The sequence below is a fragment of the Elgaria multicarinata genome, chromosome 6 (genome assembly GCF_023053635.1).
Source record: "Elgaria multicarinata webbii isolate HBS135686 ecotype San Diego chromosome 6, rElgMul1.1.pri, whole genome shotgun sequence".
Lineage (NCBI taxonomy): Eukaryota > Metazoa > Chordata > Lepidosauria > Squamata > Anguidae > Elgaria > Elgaria multicarinata.
The window spans coordinates 108485687-108507463 of NC_086176.1; the positions used below are offsets into that span (position 1 = coordinate 108485687).

General features: G+C 40.9%; 1 protein-coding gene across 2 annotated transcripts in view; it reads left to right on the top strand.

Annotated features, from left to right (window-relative positions):
• The window catches only part of DYM (dymeclin), a 228634-nt gene that overhangs the window by 15290 nt on the left and 191567 nt on the right, over positions 1-21777 (top strand). For both annotated transcript variants that reach the window (XM_063128261.1, XM_063128262.1), the window contains exons 3-4: positions 2485-2677; positions 20635-20687. In XM_063128261.1, the coding sequence (XP_062984331.1) occupies positions 2538-2677; positions 20635-20687 (193 nt within the window). In that variant the 5' untranslated portion in view covers positions 2485-2537. The remainder of the gene's footprint in view (positions 1-2484; positions 2678-20634; positions 20688-21777) is intronic.

Consider the following 21777-nt stretch of genomic DNA (forward strand, 5'->3'; position numbering starts at 1 on the left):
GTACACACACACACACTTGCATCCTAATGACCCTGAAACAGATTACTCTTTCCTCACTGCTAGCAGTGGCAGGAAAAGACCGTTCTGTATGAGGATCTCTGGGGGAGGCAGTGGAGAGTACAGGTGGTGGGGAAATTGGTGATGCTAGGAAATTTGGTGGTGGTGGTGGGGTCAGGGCACCATTGGTGGGCCACAGCAAAGACCTTGGGGATCCACAGGTCATGCACTGCAAAACTATACATAAAAGTTTTCCACTATCTATCACTTACAGGTCATTAAATATAAAATCCAAAGAGGTCATTAAATATAAATTCCAGAGTTCCTCCTCTGGAACTTATAAAAAGCTGTTTGGCCATAAGAAAAATTCCAGAAATTATATTAATTCAGTACCTTTATTAGGCTAACAAAAAGATCACAAAAATGTGTAAGCTTCCAAGATCTTCAGATACCTTCATTAGGCATGATGTTTCAAAAAAGCAGGTTGGCGGTGGTGGGGTGGCAATAGGAGGGTGGGGGGAAAGTCTGACAGGATGTTGTAGTCAAGATGTCTGCCTGATCACAATCTTGAGATGGGATGGTGGAGGAAGGTGCCACGACACAGGCTCTGAACACCAGACCTCACGTCTGCCACCACTTATTATGGGGCGACACAGGCTCTGAACACCAGACCCGGCCGAGGCTACTCCCTGCTCAAGTCAAGCACCACCGCTTGATACGCCTGAGGCAAGGGATAAAACCCACCTTCCTCCAAACTATGTGGAGAAAGGGGTTTAAAATGGAGAATGGATTTTAATATATATATAATATAATATGCTGTGAGTTATATCTGCTTAGGTGAATGATTGTCAGAGTGGGTGTTAAATGTGTAAACTTAAGATGATAAATGCCAAACAGACACATGGGACTTTTGTGGTAGTTTAAAAACAAAACAATCAACATTTATTTTTAAAAGTTCCTAAGCTTTGTTTCAAATAACAACATTTAAAAACCTTTTTGAAACCTTTCATACAATCCGGTCACTCATTCACATTCGCGCTTTCCTTTTTCTCACACAATCACTCTTGAACTTTCTTTATTCTCAGTATTGATTAATATACATCCAATATGTGCACCCTACACTCTAAAGACACCACTCACTACACTGACCCTCAAATTTCCCAGAACTTAAGTACCATAAATACAGAGAGCACTACAGACTCTAAGAGTACCTAACAAGTCTCCCTGAAAAGATTCCCTGAAAAAGAACTCACAATCCCCTCAGTCCTTCCCTTATATATCACTCCTCCCCCTCCCCAGACATTCTAACTCCGCCCACTCAGGCCAACATTCTAAAAACCACAGACTTACACACTGCAGACATACATTTGGAACTGACTTGTGGGGTGTAACGCCACAGAAGGGTCTGCAGACGTTCAGGTTTCACAGTCCAAGTGAAACCTGAAACCATCATCACCATTCAAAGTGCTGGTATTAACATTTAAAGCCCTAAACGGCTTGGGGCCAGGTTATCTGAAGGAACGCCTCCTCCCATATGTACCTGCCCGGACCCTAAGGTCATCTTCAGGGGTCCTTCTCCGTGAGCCCCTGCCAAAGGAAGTGAGGCAGGTGGCTACCAGGAGGAGGGCCTTCTCTGCTGTGGCACCCCGGCTGTGGAATGAGCTCCCTAAGGAGGTTCGCTTGGCACCTACATTATATGCTTTTAGATGCCAGGTGAAGACCTTTTTATTCTCCCAACATTTTAACAATCTATAAATTTTAAATAACATGGTTTTAAATTTGTAATTTTGCGTTGCTGCTGTTTTTATCTGGTTGAGCTTTTATATTGTATTTTATATTATGGTTTTATACTGTTGTTTTATACTTTGAATGGTTTTAATTTTTGTGAACCGCCCAGAGAGCTCCGGCTATTGGGCGGTATAGAAATGTAATAAATAAATAAATAAATAAATAAATCTGCTAGTTCCTGGGTTGGGCAACTTGTGGGCCTCCAGATATTTTGGCCTACAATTGTCATCAGCCCTAGCCAGCATAGCTGATGCTATTGCAATTGTAGGCCAAAACAAGTTGTCCACCCCTCCTCTAGCAGGTGATGGTTTCTGGTTTCACTTGGACTGCCCCTAGGGCTGCTTGGAGCAAGAAAGGCAGGAAAATTAATGCCCAATTTTTGAAAATGTAAAACCCAACCATTACTCAAAATGTCTCCATGCTGAGCAAAGCACACGGAAGCTTCTGATCAAACGTTTCTGCCTTTCTTGCTCCCAGAAGCCCTAGGGGCAGCCTCATCAGCTTCAGGTAAAACTTGAAACAGCATTTCCCCTGCCAGAGCCTTAATTAAACATCTGCAGACCCTTCCTTTCCTGGTGTAGTTTTGCTGTTTTGGCATGAATTAGAGCATTATTTCCCTTTGATACTATTTTCGTGTCTACTTTGTCCAAAAGATGCGATGCTGTTAGTGGAGTTTAAGTTTCTTCAATCTGTTTGTAGGCTTTTCGTCAGTGGCATGAAACCTTAAAAGGTGCGATCCAAATAAGGAGAAGATGGGAGCAACTAGCAGCAGCATTAACGAGCTTCCAGAAAACGAGTACTTAAAAAAATTGTCGGGACGAGAGGCGATCTCAGAGAATGACCCATTTTGGAATCAGCTCCTTTCTTTTAGCTTCAACACACCAACAAACAGGTAAGGTGTTTAGTAAATATGTGGAGTTTTTAAACTAAAGCAGTGGCAGCTATTTCCCCAAATGGTTCCTTTTTAACTGGTTTGGCCTGACTCCTACTTTGAAGCTACCGTTTCTAGTTCTTTGCCTGCAGATGATGCCCCTCTCTCTTTAAAAGGTCTTCAGCACAGACACAGTAAGCAGCCATTGGGCTTTTTGCCCACCTTTGTGCCTAGCTTGCTGTAGGAAGTAGATCTTGGGTTTTGCCCTTCAGCAGGTGGGAGAGAAGAATGGGTGAAGGAAGTGGTAGAATAGTGGGGTGAGGAAGGCACAGCAGTTTCATCCTCGCTTGGTATTGCAGAGTTTTTATAAAGACAGGTGTCGTATGTGGATGAAAGACCTAGCAATCTTAGTAGGTTGCAGTTGCTGCTTTTTTTTCTTTTGCAAGAATGGTTCAGTTAGTTTATATCAGGGATGCACAATCTTTTTGGTCCCAAGGACAGCATCAGGGTACACACACACACGCACATACACATTCTCACATGCTCTCTCTTCAGAGGTCTCTGCTGGTGGTAGAAATCTGCAGACTGCCCCAGCCTCTTTGGCCCGATTGCTGCTTTATTGGAGGTAAAGCAGCGATCCTAGCTGCTTCAGAGTTGCTGGGAAAGGGGGGATGTTAGAGGCCCCTCCCTGCCTCAACCACCCAGATCCAATCAGTGCTTTACTGGCACCAGTAGCCCCCAGTGTTGTGCTGCTGCGGTTGTGCAGCAGTGGTTTTTACATTTGAGGGACCAGAAAACAGGGCTTGGACGACTGTGGTTTGTGTGCATCCCTGGTTTACCTGCTTTCTGAACACACTTGCTCCACGCAAACTTTGTTGACGTCTTTGCGGACACATTTGGAGACAAAACTTGGAACTGCCTAGTGTCACCTACTGCTTCATATTATTAAGGAAACTTATTAATGTAATGTGTATTTGCATGAACCGAAGGAAACAGTGTTGCCTTTCTCTGTAGGTTATCCTTGATTTTAAGGTCCATAATGCCAAGTTGGCCTTGACTCTAAGTTGACTAAGTCTGGATCCGAGCCATATTTAATTGAAGTAAGTCTTCCAATGAATGTGGCCATATTGAGTAATAGTTTGGGATGGAGAATGTTGCAGAAAGCAGAATTAAAGGGCCCTACTCTATTTTTATATTTTGCTTTATATCTTGATATTCCCCATAGCTTTGTGAGTAAGCATTATCATTTTGTTAATAATCAGTTCAGTTACAGCTGATTGTACTTGAGTGTCACGGTGCTGGGTTCTAGAATGGTTATTTTATCAAAACAATATTTTAGTTGTTAAAGAAAATTGATTAAAAATGTAGTATGTTGTGCTGAACACTAGATGGTGCTGCTGTAATGACAACTGAGCTATTGAGAGGCGTAGTGTCTGTTACCATTTAACTATTAGAAGCTTCAGATGTGAAGTATTTCCTACATAGATACCGCTTCCATATAGAAGCTTCGATGCAGACCACATCTTCATTGTCAAGTGTTAGAGTCACACACCTATATGTTTTGTTCTTCATGCTCACTCTGATTGGGTATATATGCACGTAGGAACTCTTCTTCATTATCTGCCCATTCAAATACCCTGACATATTTTGCCTCCTTAGGATGGTGAGTTTTGTGTGGCAGTACATAGATTAGACATTTGCATATCAGCAACGCTAAAGCTCCTTGTGCTTCTCTGAATTGCACCTTGATTCGGATTCACAATCTGAATCCGATTGTGAGTTTTGTTTCACTTATTCATATGAAATTGCATGGGTACTTTCATGCACATTTTCCAAATTAACACAACAGTTGTGTGCATCTTTGAAATGTATGTGATTCTCCCATTGATTTAAATATGTCTGTTTACATTTTCATAAATATGCATTTTTCATGTGCATTATTCAAATGTATGCACTGTTTGAATGCATTACCTCCCGCAATAAATCACATTGTGAGCTCAGAAATATATAGATTTTGAACACAGATTGCATTTGGGGCTGTTTTGGGGTCCGAGAGGTGCGAACTGGGTAAATTCTGGTGAAAAACAAACTGAAACAAATATCTTATATATCCCTAAAAAGTGAGAGAGACATCTTTTCCCACTGCCTCATAGTTAATAGAGTAAATGTATTTACTAACTTTGATGTATAAGAGCTCTTGGAACTCTCATTAGTACATTACCTGCACATTTGTTTATGGACAAGTGTGAGCTGCTTTACTGCTGGAAAATGTCAAATTAAAGCAAAGTTTGCTGAAAAACTTAGGCTTCTCTTAATATTTACTGTTTTACTTTGTTCTTTTCCCTTAAGTTTTATTCAGAGCTGATTGAAGAATAGTGTATATGACTCTAATGTTAAAACATAAAGTGGCTAGCTTTTAAGTTGCCTTAATACACTGCATTTTTTAAAAATGGGCACAATAAATTATATGCAGGTTTTCCATGCATCAGTGTCTTATGAATAGTCCATTAAAGTCTGTACTATGAGTGTATTGAATGATGACAAGGAGTGAGGAGAGCTTTACCTAGCCAAGGGACAACAGCATTCATGAAAACTACTTCACACACCCTTCTGCCACAATTGCTTTGGAAGATGTTGTTTGTATGTTATATGAAAAGTCAGGTGATTATCTGTTGTTAAGTACCAGTTGTCTTTTTCTGGTGTGTATTTTCAAACCTTTTTAAAAAGTCCTCTGTGCTGTTAAAAGCAGATTTTATTCAACTAAAAAAAGAATTACCTTTTTTAAAAAAAGAATTTCAAAAGATGTTTATATTCACTCCTTCTTGAAGGAAATGTCTACTCCAGGGTTAATGTGTCAAAAAAAATGACTGCTGTGTGGGCAGCTGCCATCCATTTGGATGTGTAAACTAGCCCATGGCTTGGTATAAAGAGTATGGGTGACACTTGTTTTGGCTGACAAGCTGCGTGTAGTTCACAGGCAGCTCAAGTGTGACTTCTGAGCAAAAAGGTTCATGTGTATTTCCTTTAATGGGGCTTTGAGAAGAAGTTCCTTCTGTCTACTTATGCTTAGAGGGGCAGATATGGCTAGCTGTGGCCAAGGAAGTGCATTTTCCTCTCTTTACAGTGAGTGAAAAGAATAATGGGGAAGGGTGGCGTCTGTCCTATGAAAAGAGGACCAAACTGTGCAAAAGGATATTGGAATATGGAAACACAGGTGAGAGTGGGATGGGTTTAAGGGAACATAGATCCAGCATTCTTGCCATTTATCTGGAAGAGACCCTGATGCGTGCAGAAATGGCAGCAGCACTGATAAAATTAGCTATTGGGCCTTATGGTGTCTTGCAGTGTAGGTGGAAGAGAGAGTTCATGTCCTTGGTGATTTTCTTCCTTAGCTTGCAGCAGTAGCAGTCCTGGTCACTGTTAGTCTATAGGATTTACCTTGACATACCTAGCAGGTATAAACTTGTTCAGACTTTTGCTTTAGAGTCCATTAATTCAAGCTGGGAAATGTGGTCTAAAACTGCAAGGCAGGGTGAATTTTTAATGTCAAGCTCTTAAATGTTGCTTGACTTAATTTAACATCATTTTGACTGTTTAGTCATTTACTACTACCAGTGTTGTGAAACAATTAAAGTTAAGTAGCTCTTAAGATAACTATCATAAATTGTGCAAAGGTTTCACAAGAGCAGCACTGAAAGCCCATCAGTTAACACAAGGATTACTCAGTTGGAAAGACTACAATAACACACACACACACTTTATGTAATGCACACATAATCTCCAGAAAATGTATTTTTCTTTCTCCCTTTGATGAACAAGAATTACACCTTTGTAGATTAGTGCTGGGGTCCTATCTGTTCTAGGATGCCCAGCTCTATATACACAGGACATCTTTACCCCACCCTCTAGGCATGCTGGTGATTTAGGAGACTTGCTGGAATTCTTCAATCTCTGAAAGATCCAAGATAGAGTAAGGCATGGTGTTGCCTTCTCTACTTTAAAAGCATTTTTTGGATTGTTTTAAAAGGGGGTTGAATAAATTCCTGGAGGAGAAGGCTATCAATGGCTACTAGCCCTGATTATGTGCTACCTCCAGTATCTGAGGAAGTGCCTATGTGTACCAGTTGCTGGGGAACATGGGTGGAAGGGTGCTGTTGCACCATGCCCTGCTTTGTTGGTCACTGGTTGACAGCTGGTTGGCCACTGTGTGAACAGAGTGCTGAACTAGATGGACCCTCTGTCTGATCCAGCATGGCAATTCTTACGTTCTATGTTATTACTTCAGTGGCTGGCTGGCTGGCAGTTCTGGACCTTGCTGTCCATTGGTTAAATGGGACAATTGTCTTGGGCACTAGCCACATGGCAGGGCAGGTGAGGTAGGATAGAGAGCTGGCTGCTTAGCATCTCTTTCTTACCACCATTGTTGGAAGAGCCTATGAAGAATGTCCTGTGACTGCCTAACAACTGTGATGTATTCCTTTCCCTTTGATGCAGAGGAGGGTGAGGGAAGGCCATGCAGAAATATGGAGACAGCTTAGTGAAGAATGAAGAATAATGTCAGGGTATTTCTGTTGGAGGCATCAGTGTCAGAAGGGAGGTTCATGTACTCGTGTTCCTGATGTGATATTGATGCTGCAACATCCAGTAACCATTTATGTGAGTGAATAGGCCATCACAGATGTAGCACCACAGGCATAACTTTAATATTCCTTCAAGCACAATGCTTTTTGGTGGAGCTAGTTCACAGATCCAGCTGCCAGTCATCCATGCATCAAGTGGGAGGTGCAGTTGGCCACGGTGTGAACAGAACACTGGACTAGATAGGCCTTTGGTTTGATTCAGCATTGCTCTTCTTATTTATTTATTTATTTATTTATTTATTACATTTTTATACCGCCCAATAGCCGAAGCTCTCTGGGCGGTTCACAAAAAAGCTCTCTGGGCGGTTCTTATGTTCTTGTGTATGTGTGAAACAGCTGTGAGGCAAACCATGTCTTCCTGTGAAATGCTGTAGGCCTTCCATCCCAACAGCATATCGTAGGAATGCAGGGAAGGATGTTTTCTAATCTCACAAACTGTTTTACAGGCATATCCTTTTTCTTGGTTTTGGCTTTTCGTCCCTGGTTTGTAACAAATCTTTTAACTGGGACCAGATTTTCATCTGAGCAAGAGCAGAGGGGCCAGCATCGACTCCTCCCACTGACTTGCTCCAATGTGCGTCAAGATGTAGGCAAAGAGCTCTTTAATCCCTGTCCCCAAGTGCTTTGGTCGAACTCATCCTTGAGGGACTTCAGCTGCCCTCCGCCACTTTCTTGTGTCATGATTTGTGTGTTGGAATGAACGCCTGAGGTGCATGATAAGGGGAGGCCCTGCCAAGACCTCTTGTGCAGTCCACGCTGCAGGAGAAATAGGTTAATGAGCCATTGCCTGTGCTTCCGTATGGGAGTAAATGGGATGTGTCTGTGTGGTCCTGAGGATCTGGAGGTTCTCTTGGGCTGGATTTGGTATCTGAGCCCCCAGTGACATGACACTAGAGTAGAGTGGGTGGGTTAATCTAGCGTTGCGGAAAATATTGCACTTTAAGATTCATGTCAATAGTGTTCTGGGTTTCTTAAAGTCATGTTTGACAATATCAGCAATATATTTAAGTGGGAATTCATGAACACCTGTCAGCCTGGTAAATAAACTTTTACTGCTTGGAAAATACCACCCTCGGGTTAATTTTTCAGAATCAGAAAGCAGTTTGAAGTTTAACAGTGCCACACTGTGGACTAATGAAAGGATCCATACTACCCTCCCCCCTATGTTTCCATCTTGATATTCATTCATTTTTAAATGAGCAGGGCCTCCATAGGGATTGTGGTGCAAAGCAAATGTAATAAATAGGTAACGTTAGTGTTGCTGCTCTTGTGCCACTTCATGAATCTTGGTTGATGACATGCGGATGCATTTTCTACGTAAGTAGGTAAAATAGTTCTTCTTCTGTCTTCACAACAGAAAAAAAAATATCCAGGCAGTTTTTCTACCACTTCTACTCATTTCCCCCCCTGCCATAACGTAGCTGTTACTTATATATTCTGCATTTCCTTGGAAGGTTTGCCATAGCTTCCTGAATGCAAGGTGAGCATTGGCACGCTCTTTGACGACTTAGTTATATCAATTTTGGTTAAGGCAGAGTATTAAGTCGAAAGCCTTTCTGTTGATAATTTCACTTAAGTAATCATGATAGGATAAAAGACATGTTGGTGGATACGATGAATTTTTTTGATTGCTCAAGCATGACAATTGTTTTAAAATTGAAATCATTTAAAGTGCCAGCAGTGGATAGAGAAGAATCTGGAATATGTTTGAATTTGAAAGACTTTGGGAAGGAGCACAGTCTTGAAAATATGAAGACAGAATTGAGTTATATAGGCTAAGATCCAAACCTCAGTTTGGGCACATAAGGGTATATGTGACCAGATTTTACACATGTGCACGCACGCACTGCAGCCTCTCACGCAACCCCTGTTGCTTTGGAGGAGCAGACAAACATATTTGGATCCAAGCCATGGTCTTGGAATTACGACTGTTTAATTCAGGTTTGAAGCTGGTTTGCAAACGTGGCTAAGAGGGAATCTGGTTAATGTTAACCATAGCAACAGTTGCTGCAGAAGTAATGCTAAATCTGAGAAATTTGTTGGAGGGATGTGAGGGGGTGTACAACCCTGCAGGCCCTTTAACAGGGCATCCCGGCTGTGGAATGAGCTTCCCTGAGAGATTCGCCTGGCACCTATGTTATACCCTTTCCGACGCCAGGCTGTTTTATTTTCCCAATACTTTAGCTTTTTACCATCCTGGTCTTTTAACTTGCTGTTTTAAACCTGTGTTTTAAACCTCTGCATTGCTGCTCGGTTTTATTCTGGTTGTACTTTTATATTGTGGCTTAAATTTTATACTTAAGTTGTATTTTATGGTTTTAATTTTTGTGAAACGCCCAGAAAGCTTCAGCTATTGGTCGGTGTAGAAATTCAGAAAATAATAAATAAGTATATAAATAAATCTGCACCAGGCCTGTTCAGATAAATAGGCTCTACCTGAAAGCTGCAATTTCTCTGATTGCATTTTTCAGCAGACTGCAGATGCTACAGTTGCAATTGGGCCTTTCTATTTGAAGGATTTATTTATTTATTTATTTATTTATATAGCATCATCAGTGTACATGGTGCTGTACAGAGTAAAACAATAAAATAGCAAAACCCTGCCGCATAGGCTTACATTCTAATAAAATCATAATAAAACAATAAGAAGGGGAAGAGAATGCACCAAACAGGCACAGGGTAGAGTAAAACTAACAGTATAAAAGTCAGATCAAAATCAAGTTTTAAAAGCTTTAGAAAAAAGAATAGCTGAGCTTTAAAAATTGCGATTGAACTTGTAGTTCGCAAATGTTCTGGAAGAGTGTTCCAGGCGTAAGGGGCAGCGGAAGAAAATGGACGAAGCCGAGCAAGGGAAGTAGAGACCCTTGGGCAGGTAAGAAACATGGCATCAGAGGAGCGAAGAGCACCAGCGGGGCAATAGTGTGAGATGAGAGAGGAAAGATAGGAAGGAGCTAGACTGTGAAAAGCTTTGTAGGTCAACAGGAGAAGTTTATATTGGATTCTGAGGTGAATTGGAAGCCAATGAAGAGATTTCAGAAGTGGAGTAACATGGTCAGAGCGGCGAGCCAAGAAGATGATCTTAGCAGCGGAGTGGTGAACAGAAACCAACGAACTGATGTGAGAAGAAGGAAGGCCAGTGAGAAGAAGATTGCAGTAGTCCAACCAAGAAATAACCAATGCATGAACAAGAGTCTTGGCGGAAGAGACAGACAAAAATGATCCAATCCTAGCAATATTATACAGGAAAAACCGACAGGATTTAACTACTGCCTCAATTTAGAAATTGCAACATGATCTTCGTTTGTTTGTTGTTGTTTTGAAGATAAAATGCAACGATATTATTTTTTCTGCGATAAATTACATAGGTATTCCCTTTATTTCTGCTTGTTTTTTTCCTGAATTAAATGTGAGTTTTTATCATATTACTGGTGTCATTAAACACTTCACATATTTTTGTGGAAACTTTTGTAGTATCATTACAATAAAAATTATAGTTTCAAAAAGGGATTTAGAAACCGTGCTAATGATGATTTTTGTAATGATGAGAAAACCAATGGTAAAGCCGAACAATGTTCTGGTAATCATCTCATCTAGTGGAAGTATATGTTCCATCAGAAAGAAACACTTTGGTTCATGGCCTGCCCTATTGCCAGGGTTTAGTTCCCAGCTCTGTTATGTTACCCAGGTGGGTGCACACTACCGTTTCTCATCAGTCTGTATGTCTTTAAAAACTAAGTTGCTAATTATCCTATTAAGGTAGCAAAACTGAGCACAGCAACTAAGGCTTTCAAAACTAAAATTTGTCGAATGGAGAGGCGTCCATCATGCCACCTTTTGTTTTTAAAATAGAAAAGAAAAACAAAAGGCTGGTTTGCTCCAAAGACAGTGCAGCACTTCAAGTAGCTAGTTAGTACTTCTGCAGCCTAAAATCATTCTATGTCAGGAAGGGATGCATCTTGACGTCAAGCAGCCAGCTGTAATGCTTTAAAATGTGTTGGGAATTACTGGAGTCCCGATTTTTCAGATCCAAGGAACTGTGATGTGTGACTATAGATTGTATGGCGTTCATACTCCCTTTTTCTTTTCTTACCATTTGTCTTTAATTATAGCTGTCTGTTTCTTGAGCTGAGAAAAAGGACCACCTAGGAGATGAAGCTTTAACACTACTTGTATGTAATCAATAGGATCCATTAGACTTCCTAGCTTTGTATTCATATTCCACCCCCCAATGTTCCTGTCCTACTTGTGTGTGTCAGTGAGTGTTTACAGTGTGGATTGACTCCTGTTGGGTGTGTTTCTTTGATCAGACACTCCTCCTTTGTTGCGCTTAAAAAAAAGTACACATATGATAAGAGCGATAAAATATTATGTACAAGAATCAATAAGACATCCCCTCTGGCTTTTTAGAATAAGGTAAACGCATTTTAACACCCACTTATGTATACATTATATGTTTCATATGCAGAATTCAACACCATATTTACCAATAACTTTTTTCTTTTCTTTAAGTACATGCATCTTATAAATAACGAAATCGGGTTATTGAAAAACAAAATTGAATATTTGGATATGTTAGGGTATTTTATCTAAATATTCTTCCCTCAATGGTATTATTTGCACTCTACACTATTTTGCATTTTATAATTTACCATTAAAAGCAGCCTAAACATAATTTTAAATAAATAAAATCATTCTTGCTATAGCCAACATATTAATCATTCTTTGATACCTTTTGGGTGTGTGTGTAAATGGACATTTTCACCATAAATAATAATTTTAAAAATCCTATTGATTTCTGGCATTTTCAACAAATAATTGGATCCAGACGCTTCTGCAACTACTAGCAGTGATAACATCTGTAGTGGTTAACAGGAAGCATTTCTAAGCCCAAAGGTACACTACTACCTCACATGCGCATCTATAACAAGATTGCACAATCATGTGAGCTGGCAAAGCAAAATCAGTGTTCAACTTGGAAAATGGCAAATTGTGGAGATCTGCTATATGCAGTTAGCATGTGGTAATTCCAGGTTTAATTCGAACAGTTTGGGCTAATGTTTGGGTGATAGCGAGGGACATTTCAAGTCAGTGCAAAGCAGACAAAAACTGAATGTAAAGAAGCTAGTATTCTTGCATATGTTTTGTTAAAATTATTTTAATACATTAAACAAGCAATTCTATTGATTATGTCCTCTATGGTTGGAAACCCACCCACCCCCAAACCTAGAGGCTTCTGATCATGTAGTGGAGGCAATCTTCACCTCCCCATTCTCCTGACCTGAATTTTTTGCTAGATGGGCTTCTTTGCCCATCTAACTGGGGCGTTTAGGAGGCAGAGGGAAGGAGGTTGGAGAGACCTCAGGATTCCTCATACCTTGACTTCTCCTGTCACCTCTCCTCCCCACCCACCGAAATGCCTCTTTCCCCCCTCTCTGAGGTCACTTTTCTTACCTCAGAGAGCAGACGGTGTAGTTCCTTCCATGCCAGCTGCGAGGGGTTGGTGGGTTGGATCTCCAACTCCCTCTTCCAAGGTCAGAGTACTGTCTCGACCTCAGATAGGGGAATCCAAACGATCCTATGGCCCCTCAGACGATGTCTGGTGCCCATAAGATTGCTCCCTAAGTAATGCGTTCATTCTAAGCATATTTTTTAAAGTTGTCAAATGTTTGTCAATCATCCTATTACCTTTGCATTTATTGGCCAGAACAATTCAGTGAGAGCAGGGTTACTTCCTATTCAACAGTTGTGCGGAATATTGCTGGCATGTTTTCTCTTATTTCTAACTCTTTTACTTGCTGAGATACAAGTGTGTATTGGTTTTTTTGGTTTTTTAAAAAATGTCTGTTTTAGAGTTGAACTGTCAGAGAAGGGGCATAGAATGTTGCTGGTTGGGGAGGCAATTTCCACTCCTCTAGCTTTGTATGAATCCACATAGCATTAATTACATCAGAGCAAGGGTGTTGTACATCCTTCAGCCCGTGGGCTGAATTCCATTTCAGAAAAGCTCTCTAGGGCTGTGTCTAGTGGTGAGTGGGGCCAAGGGCAAGGATCTGGCCCCCAGGCGGGCCCAATTCTGCACCCCTCCATTAGAATTGCAAGAGTTAATACCACCTGAAAAAGATTGTTTTAGTTCATATTACCTTTATTGTTTCTTTCTAATCAGGGTCATAAATAAATGGTTCATTTATATATCGCATTTTCCGCAAATACACTGTATTTAAAGTAGTTCATAGAGAATAGACAAAATACAGTAGCTACAACAAAACGACACTGCAATATACCATTGATATTTCAAGAATTGCAATTTGTTTAAACATATCCAAAGTATAAATGAACATGAATGGGACAGATAATAATATACAATACTATGCTATATTATATTATACCCACCTTTAACAGTTCATATTAAGAGACCCAGCTAGCTTGCCCATACCGAATTAGTAGTAAAAGAAGAAATGATAAAATTAATGCAATGAAATTGCTCGTAGTGCATGCTCACTTGGAGGCTGCTGCCATTGGTATACACGAACATGTCAAATGCAAAAGCCACAGTTTTGTCTGGTTAAGACCCCACCCCCACCCCAGCTCACTGGGATCTGAACTTTGGCCCCAAAAGAGATTTCTTAGGTGGAAAGGTGTTCCAAGGCACTGTACAAAAGTAAAACTTTGGAAGATGATATTCCAGGGTTCTTCAGATGACCAAAATAGAAACAGTGACTGTGTTTTGGTGTGGCATGGAGCAATGAGAGCATGGGGCAGCCCCTCTGCTCCCAATCTAAGCATGTTCATTAGTCTGTGTATACAGTCCCTATATAAAACTGTATGTGTGGTTGGGAAACCTATACAAAGCAGTTGATAAGTGCATAAGGTCTGTATGCACAGTCCAGTGAATCCATACAGGGGTTGGGGCCCTTTCGCCACAGTCTGGCTCCCCTTTTACATAGTGTTCACTGTATGTGCTTCAACCGCCTGTAGAATTTTGTCTTTTGCATTGTAAGTGATATGTTTGCAAGTATGTGAACTTCTTTTGCAGTCCTAGGAAAGGTCATGTGTCTCTGAAGCCCTCATCAATGCTGAGCTACAAAACCTCTCCAACACACCCCAAAGGTTATAAAGTAGTTTGCAGTTCTGCAGAATGACAGGGTTGCTGTGGTGTCTCAGCTATACACAGAGTCTTGACACGCACACATTCCTGAGGATCATAGCTGATTCATCCATAGTTTGGTAATGTCTAAGTGCAGAAGTTCATGTTTTACAGGCAAATACAAATTTTGGAAAAAGGGTATGTAGTGGCTAACACACATGTGCCATTTGTGGTTGTATGTGTGGTTCAGCAGGGCAGAATCAGCAGGTGGGAGGGATAGCGGTGTTCAGTCTTTGTGTGTATTGTTTCTATTCTACAAATGTCCTGCCCTGGCTTGATTTTCAGCTTGGCTTCTTCTGGATATGGACCTCAGCTGCAAGGAAAATGATAAACATAGCTGAGGAGAATTGGTGGGAAAGGCACTGTAATGCCCCCACTACTCCTCTATTAATGTAACATATAGACCCTGTTCAGACAACACTCTAAGCTATGGTGGTTAGCATTTTGAGCTAAACATTATGGCTTAGCAGGTCATGTGAACCATTCCTAACCATGGTGGCTACATTTGCTGCAGAAGGGTTAGCAACCCAACCATGGCCTAGTATGTTGTCTGAACATGCCCATTTTTTTAATCTTGAGGGTAACTGGTATATATATTTCTTTGCTACTGTGCAGTTTGCCATTACTTACAGGTTCTCTGCTTTCTATATCCGAGTTTCCTTGCAGCGTTGCAACTCAAAGGGCGATTTTGTTGAATCTTATTCCTATAATCTTTTGGCTAGAAGATGAGTGAGATAACCAGACCTCCCTGAAATGAGTTTGCTTTACATCTTAACTCCCTGGAGAAGTTTACGCTTTAGCACGCACCTCTAGTACTTCTACAAATGGAGAATCCTATGGAGAAGATGTGGGGATGATATATAATTATCCCATGAGTAGGCAGACTGGGAATGTACAAAAACATCATTGCATGAGTAGATACTTGAGCTTCAGGACGGCTCTCAAGTGGATTTCTGCTGTAAATGTACTCTGACCTTTTGCAGTGGTTTTGATTGCACAAAGTGGGTGGCAAACAGCCTACCCTAATCTTGGGAAGAAGCAAATTGCTAGAGCTCAGCACTGCTTTTTCCCTGACTTCCACTTCCTTTAAGCACTGTGTGCTGCTGAATGGCTATTAATGGCAAGTAATACTGTTTCCAGCAAGAAAGACCATGAAGCACGCAGTACAATGATTTTCTATACAGCTAAGGGCCATTTCACACATTTTCATTAAACAAGTTGGTATTATGGGGAAATGGTAAGAGTTTCTTCTTTGCTGTTTGCCGCAGATTTGAAGCTGCGATGTACCACAGCTTCCAGACACAAGTACACATGGCCAAATAGACAGGGTGTACTAACGATTGATGAGAGTAGGGAGCATGTAGACTATCTTCCAGAAAGGGTATCAAATCTACTTATGTAGATAAAATGTAATGTATGTGAAACGGCCCTGCTTCAGTAGCCTGTTTCCCATTAACCCATGTGGTCCTCCTTTGGCCTACAGCTCCCATCAGCTCTAGCATAGCCAATGGTGAGGGATGATGGGAGTTGTAGTTAAAAACATCTGGAAGGCCACATGTTGCCCACCTTTGCATTAACCGACGGATAAGAGGTTTTGAATGGAAGACGTTGACCTTAAAGTAAGTGGCACTACTCAAATATGGACCTTCAATCCCGAGTCATATCTGCCCATCTTTAAGTTCTAGCAGTTTCTTGCCACTCTTATCTAGTCTCCGTCCATGTTATGTTGTCCTAGAAAACCCTTTCTTTATTATTTTGGAGAGGCTTCTCTGCCTTGTAGTCTTCCATTGCCTTGGTGGCTCTATCCCTAAAACTGTCCATAGCTGGAGCTTTATGCCTTCTACAGTTAGCAGTTGCACTGCACAAATGTGAAATTTGGCATTTGAATGTGGACTTCAGCATCTTGAGAAGCATGGCTTTCATTTTCAGAAGCAAACTTCTAGCCAGCTCTTGAATCTGCGTGTGGGATAACACGTAGTGGAATCTCAGAAGCCAGATGAGAGCTGAGCAAGATCTCTGGTGTCCATGGGTGGAGCTTCAGCGTTCTGCACGACAGTTTGTCATCCACTATGACTGGCAGGAGCAGTCTGAATTCTGCAAAGCGAGCAAATGTATGCAAGTTCAGCTTTTCTTGGGGCAAGATTTTGATGGCACTTTAAAAACAAAGCGTATGCATCCCTATCTATTGCCAGTGGCACTCTGCTCCCTGCCACTTTTACATCTCTTGCTACTGCCAGTTTCCCCCCCTGGAATTACTGCCTACAGACTGTAGACTACAGGGCACCAGTTAAAATCACCTGATATGGGAAGGGAGACTGCAGTGTACAGAGGAGCAGTGAACACCATAAAGGAGGGAAACGGGGTGTTAGACTCCTTGGATCAATGGACAAGGGTTGCTACTGGCAACTGTGAATCTTTTCCTGGCAATTGCTTACACAACATGAGGCACACCCCTTTCCTCCCCTGAGTTCTCTGTGCGTCGCAGAGAAGGCGGAGTAAAGGGAGGTCTCTCCCTTTCTGCTGGGTGGGAGAGCCAGACTGCATTCCCCCCACCCCAACCCCACCCGCCAAAGATTTGGGGCTGGAGATACTTTGGAGATACTCAGAAGCAACTTGAGAGTTTCTCTCTCACAGCTTTTGAGTATATAGCCTGGTGCCAAGCAAGTGAACAATCTGCCTCTATTTCAAGTCTGAGTTGCACTCTTGGGTTCAACCACATTAAATGAGGAGAATGCTTCTCACTGCTTCTGAATTTCTGTAAGCCTGGTGCAAAGTAGGAGTTGGGAAAGGTCAGAAATAGTGAGAGAAATTGGGAACAAGCAAGTGCAAATAATGTCTGGCTACAGTTTAGAACTCTGCTCAAAAGTTATAGTTGCTTTTTTTTTTTTTACATTTATTAAAATATTAAATTAATGTGTTCAAGTTTGCTGCAATTACATATTTTTAAAGTGTTGGATGTAAAAGAGATGTCATGCCATTGGTTGGTGTTGTCCACCATGTGTGAACACGCCATTAAAAGCCATGCATTGTACTCTGGTAATCTGTGCATTGGCCCCTAAATTCCTGTTTCATACAGCACAGCATGTTTTCATTGTTTTCAAAACCCAATCTGAAGCAACTATTATTCACTAGCATATTTCTTTTTATGAAATGTATGTTTAACTTTTATACAGTTCCTCGATCTTCAGGAGCTGCATTTGTTTTGCTGATGTTATAGCTTATTGAAAACTTGTACATCCCTGAAAGCACTAAGCACACAAAGACAAAGTTTTTAGTAGAATGAACCATGCTTTGAGTTGCACATAAAGTGGCATTTATGTATTCAGATGACTTCCAGATGATCTTGGTTCTACAGGACAATAGGGATAACAGTGTTGACATCAAAGCTATGTTATGTTTTAATTAAGAGTTTGTTTTAACTTGTATTTTATTATTGTTAGTTGCCTTAAGCACAATTTTGGGCAGAAAGCTGGGATATAAAAGAAGTAAATAAAGCCTGAATAAAATCCTGGCATAGACGTGGGAGTGATGAATGTGATCAAGATAACTCTTGAATTATGTAGAAAAGGACAATTATGTGGAGGAAGGGAAAGATGATGGTGATAATGCAATCATGATTTTTCTACTGACATCTATACCGGTAGTTGCAAGAAGACCTGAGGTCAAATCCCACTTCAGCTGTGGATGCACTGAGCAATATAAAACAAATAATTTATTCTCCATATCTAAGCACGTGCCCATGGGGGATGTCTGGGCATTTTTGGTTGCACCCCCTATAGTTCCAATTGTGCCCACTTCTTACTTGTACTAGTAACAACCTGTTTGTACTGAGGACAGGTTCCAGTGTTGCCGGTACAATCAACACAGGTTTATGTTTGGAGGGCAGTGTTAAGTAATGGCATGAGTTTTTCCCATGCCACTTTGTTCCTGCTTCTGTAAGGATACACTCTTACGTCCCCCCTTCTAATTTTTTTGAAAAAGGAATATATTTTATTTAAAGGAATGTATTAGCTGCCTTTCAAAATGAAGTATTTTCCAAATGCAGCAAAGAGTTTATAGTAAAATCAATAAAAGAAATCTATAACGTTATTAAAATTAACAGTTACCTAGGGAGGTTGTGGGCTCTCAGTTACTTAGGGAGGTTGTGGGCTCTCCCACACTAGAGGCCTTCAAGAGGCAGCTGGTCAACCATCTGTCAGGGATGCTTTAGGGTGGATTCCTGCATTGAGCAGGGGTTGGACTCGATGGCCTTGTGGGCCGCTTCCAACTCTACTATTCCATGAACATCACAATAAGGATAAGCAGAAAAACATGACAAAATTAAGCAATTTAATTCTATTGCAGCCAGCCAAGATCTACAAATAGGGCTATTAACAATAAATGCAAATATAATCTACCTTTCCATTTAAAAGCAGTCTGGTATGAAAATGTTTTTAGGGCCAACCCAAAAGAGGGAAGGAGCTGATTATATCATGTGAGGGATGATTATATCATCTGAGGGAGGGAGTTCTAGAAACGTGGAGCCATCACTGGAAAGGTTCTGTCTCTTGGGCCCTCCAGCCCGCCCTACAAGTGGGTCCTGCACAGTTAATCTTAGTGCTCTAGCATGTTGGTATGGGTGTATGTCCTTTCAGTAATGTGGCTCCAAATTGGTAAAGCCTTTAAAAGTCAATACCAACTTTCACACAGATGTACCTTAAAATTAGATTTGCGATCTTCATCAAAGTAAATGCAAGCTTTTGCTTATTAAACATTTTGTGTAAATGCTTATTAATTATTAGATGTTAGCAGTGAAATGTTAATGTGAAGAGGTTCTGCCTTCTTGAAAGCATGAGATGAAGGTTGGTTGCCTTTTGCGTGGTTTTCAAACGGTGTTCCTGGAATTCCTCATTGATCAGGGTTTCCTCAGTGAGAGAACCAATTACAGTGGATAAACTTCCTTGAACGATTGGTAAGGATGGGCAATCGTAGGGTGACCATATGAAAAGGAGGACAGGGCTCCTGTATCTTTAACAGAAAAGGGAATTCCAGCAAGTGTCATTTGTATGCATGCAGCAACTGGTGAAATTTCCTCTTCATCACAACCATTAAAGCTGCAGGAGCCCTGTCCTCTTTTGTATCTGATCACTCTACTATAGGTCCTGCAGCTTTAACTGTAGTGATGAAGAGGGGATTTCACCAGGTGCTGCATGCATACAAATGACACCTGCTGAGATTCTCCTTTCCATGCAGCTGTTAAAGGTACAGGAGCCCTGTCCTCCTTTCCATATGGTCACCCTAGGCAACCTAGCTCTCGTAGTGTGTGGCCAACTGAGAGAGTGGGTTATATTCCTGGTCTTACTTTTCACTCAACTGAGGCAAAGGTTAGCCCCAGTAGGCCTGGCCAGTGTCTTGCATGAATGTCAGGTGTGCCATGTGGCATGTGTGCCCCCAGATTCCTTTGCAAGGAGCAGAGGTTCCATGGCAGACAAGTTGAAGTGGAAACTATTCCCTGAGGGTAGAAAGCTTATAAACCAGTGGATTGTCATAACACTATACAGATGCAACATGTTTCTTTTGTCTAATGCAATGAGGTAAGCCAGCATTCCCCCAACCTGGGTCCCTCCAGACGTTTTGGACTACAACATCCACCAGCTGCTACCTGTATGTCCATTGGTCTGGAGTGATAGAGCTTCTGGATGGAAGCTAATTTTTGTATTATATAATGAAGGAAAAGGAACGCACAGATTACCTTATGTGCCTTCCTTCCAGAGAAACGAGGCATTTGACCATTGTAAGCAGCTCTCCGTTATTAGCTATCTACAATTTAGAGGATGCCACTATATGCTCAGGCACTTTTGTAGATGCCCCAAACTCAGTTAACTTTGACTGTATTACTTTTTTTTTAATTTACCATCTAGTAGCTGGAATTAAAGTGGTATTAATGTAGTTTTAGCTATCTTTGTGCTGTATCACATTTCAGTAAGTTTTTCAGTGTGTGTATGTGTGTTTATATATTGGATTTTTATTTTCACTTACCCTGAGCCCTTGAGTAGGGAAGGGCTAATATTGCAGTTCATAAGAACCACATGCTTCATGATAACAGATGTTAATTGCTTTCCTTTTAAAAAAAATTTCTTTGTGTCCTTATTAATGAACTGCTTCTACAAAAGCTCAGTGTTGGTTCTAATCATTTTTTTTTCTTTGGTCTTCAGTGCCGATTTAAAGCTTTTGGAAGAAGCTGCTGTTTCAGTCTGCAAGTCTTTAGGTAGGAGGCTATTTTGATGTTGGCATTTATTTCCATGTTCTTCATATTGTCAGCTTTCCTACTAAATCGCACTGCTCTATAAACCTTTTGTATCTGTGGTGCATTTAATATCTTCCATCTGTGCTCTGTGCATGGGATTTTGAAAGCCGCTCTTGACTCTCAAGGCTTGATGTAGACATATTGTACCCGCATGTGCTGTTTGAACATAAAGTTTTCACAGGTTTTTCCTTTATTTTGCATGCTGTCACAGGAAGTGGCTTGGGCATAGCGATATTAAGTTGTAGTAGAACAGGTTGTTTTTCATCTTTCTTTTCTTTTAAAAAAAGATTTAAAAGCATTTATTCCAAGGAGAATATGTGTAGGAGGTAAAAGCAGAGATGGAACATGAAAAGGGTCCTGGAATCAGCAGTAGCTGCCTCTTTAAAATTCTGAATGGTGAACCTTCCTAAAACCTATTTTGAATTGAATCATGAACATAACAATTGCCTTGTTGAATTAGAACAAGGCAAACTACCCCTGAACATCGTGATTTGTTTTTTTAAAAAATTTGATCACTTCTGTCATGCCACATGGCTCCTCAGATCTTGTACTATGGGTTCTATTTGGCTGGCACAGCTCATAGCTGTTGACAGACCTACCTTCCATGAATTTGTCTAATACGTTGTCTAATAAGTCATCTGAGAGGGTAGAATTAGACATTATGGGACATATGTGGCTGCTGCTAAAAATGGCAAAACCATGTTAAATTCTTCTACCCCTTTAGAAAGTTCCTATCTATGCTGTGACACTGGAAAAACATGCAGCAGCAGGACATTATGCATTACCGAAGGGGAGGGGACAAGAGTCAAGAAAGAGATGCTGTTCAAAGGCTGCAACTAGTTCCATCTAACCTAGTGCCCATCAATACTATGTGATTCAAGAAAAGTTAGTCGTGAATTTTAACTGATTGATCAATCAAGACTTTTATACAATGAAACCTATTGCTTAAATGCAATAGATGATCCATGCAATAAACATTACATTAGAAGAGGCATTCTTTGATGTGTATTAGAGAAAGGGCAGTGCCTCTTCTGAGATAATGCCTGTCACA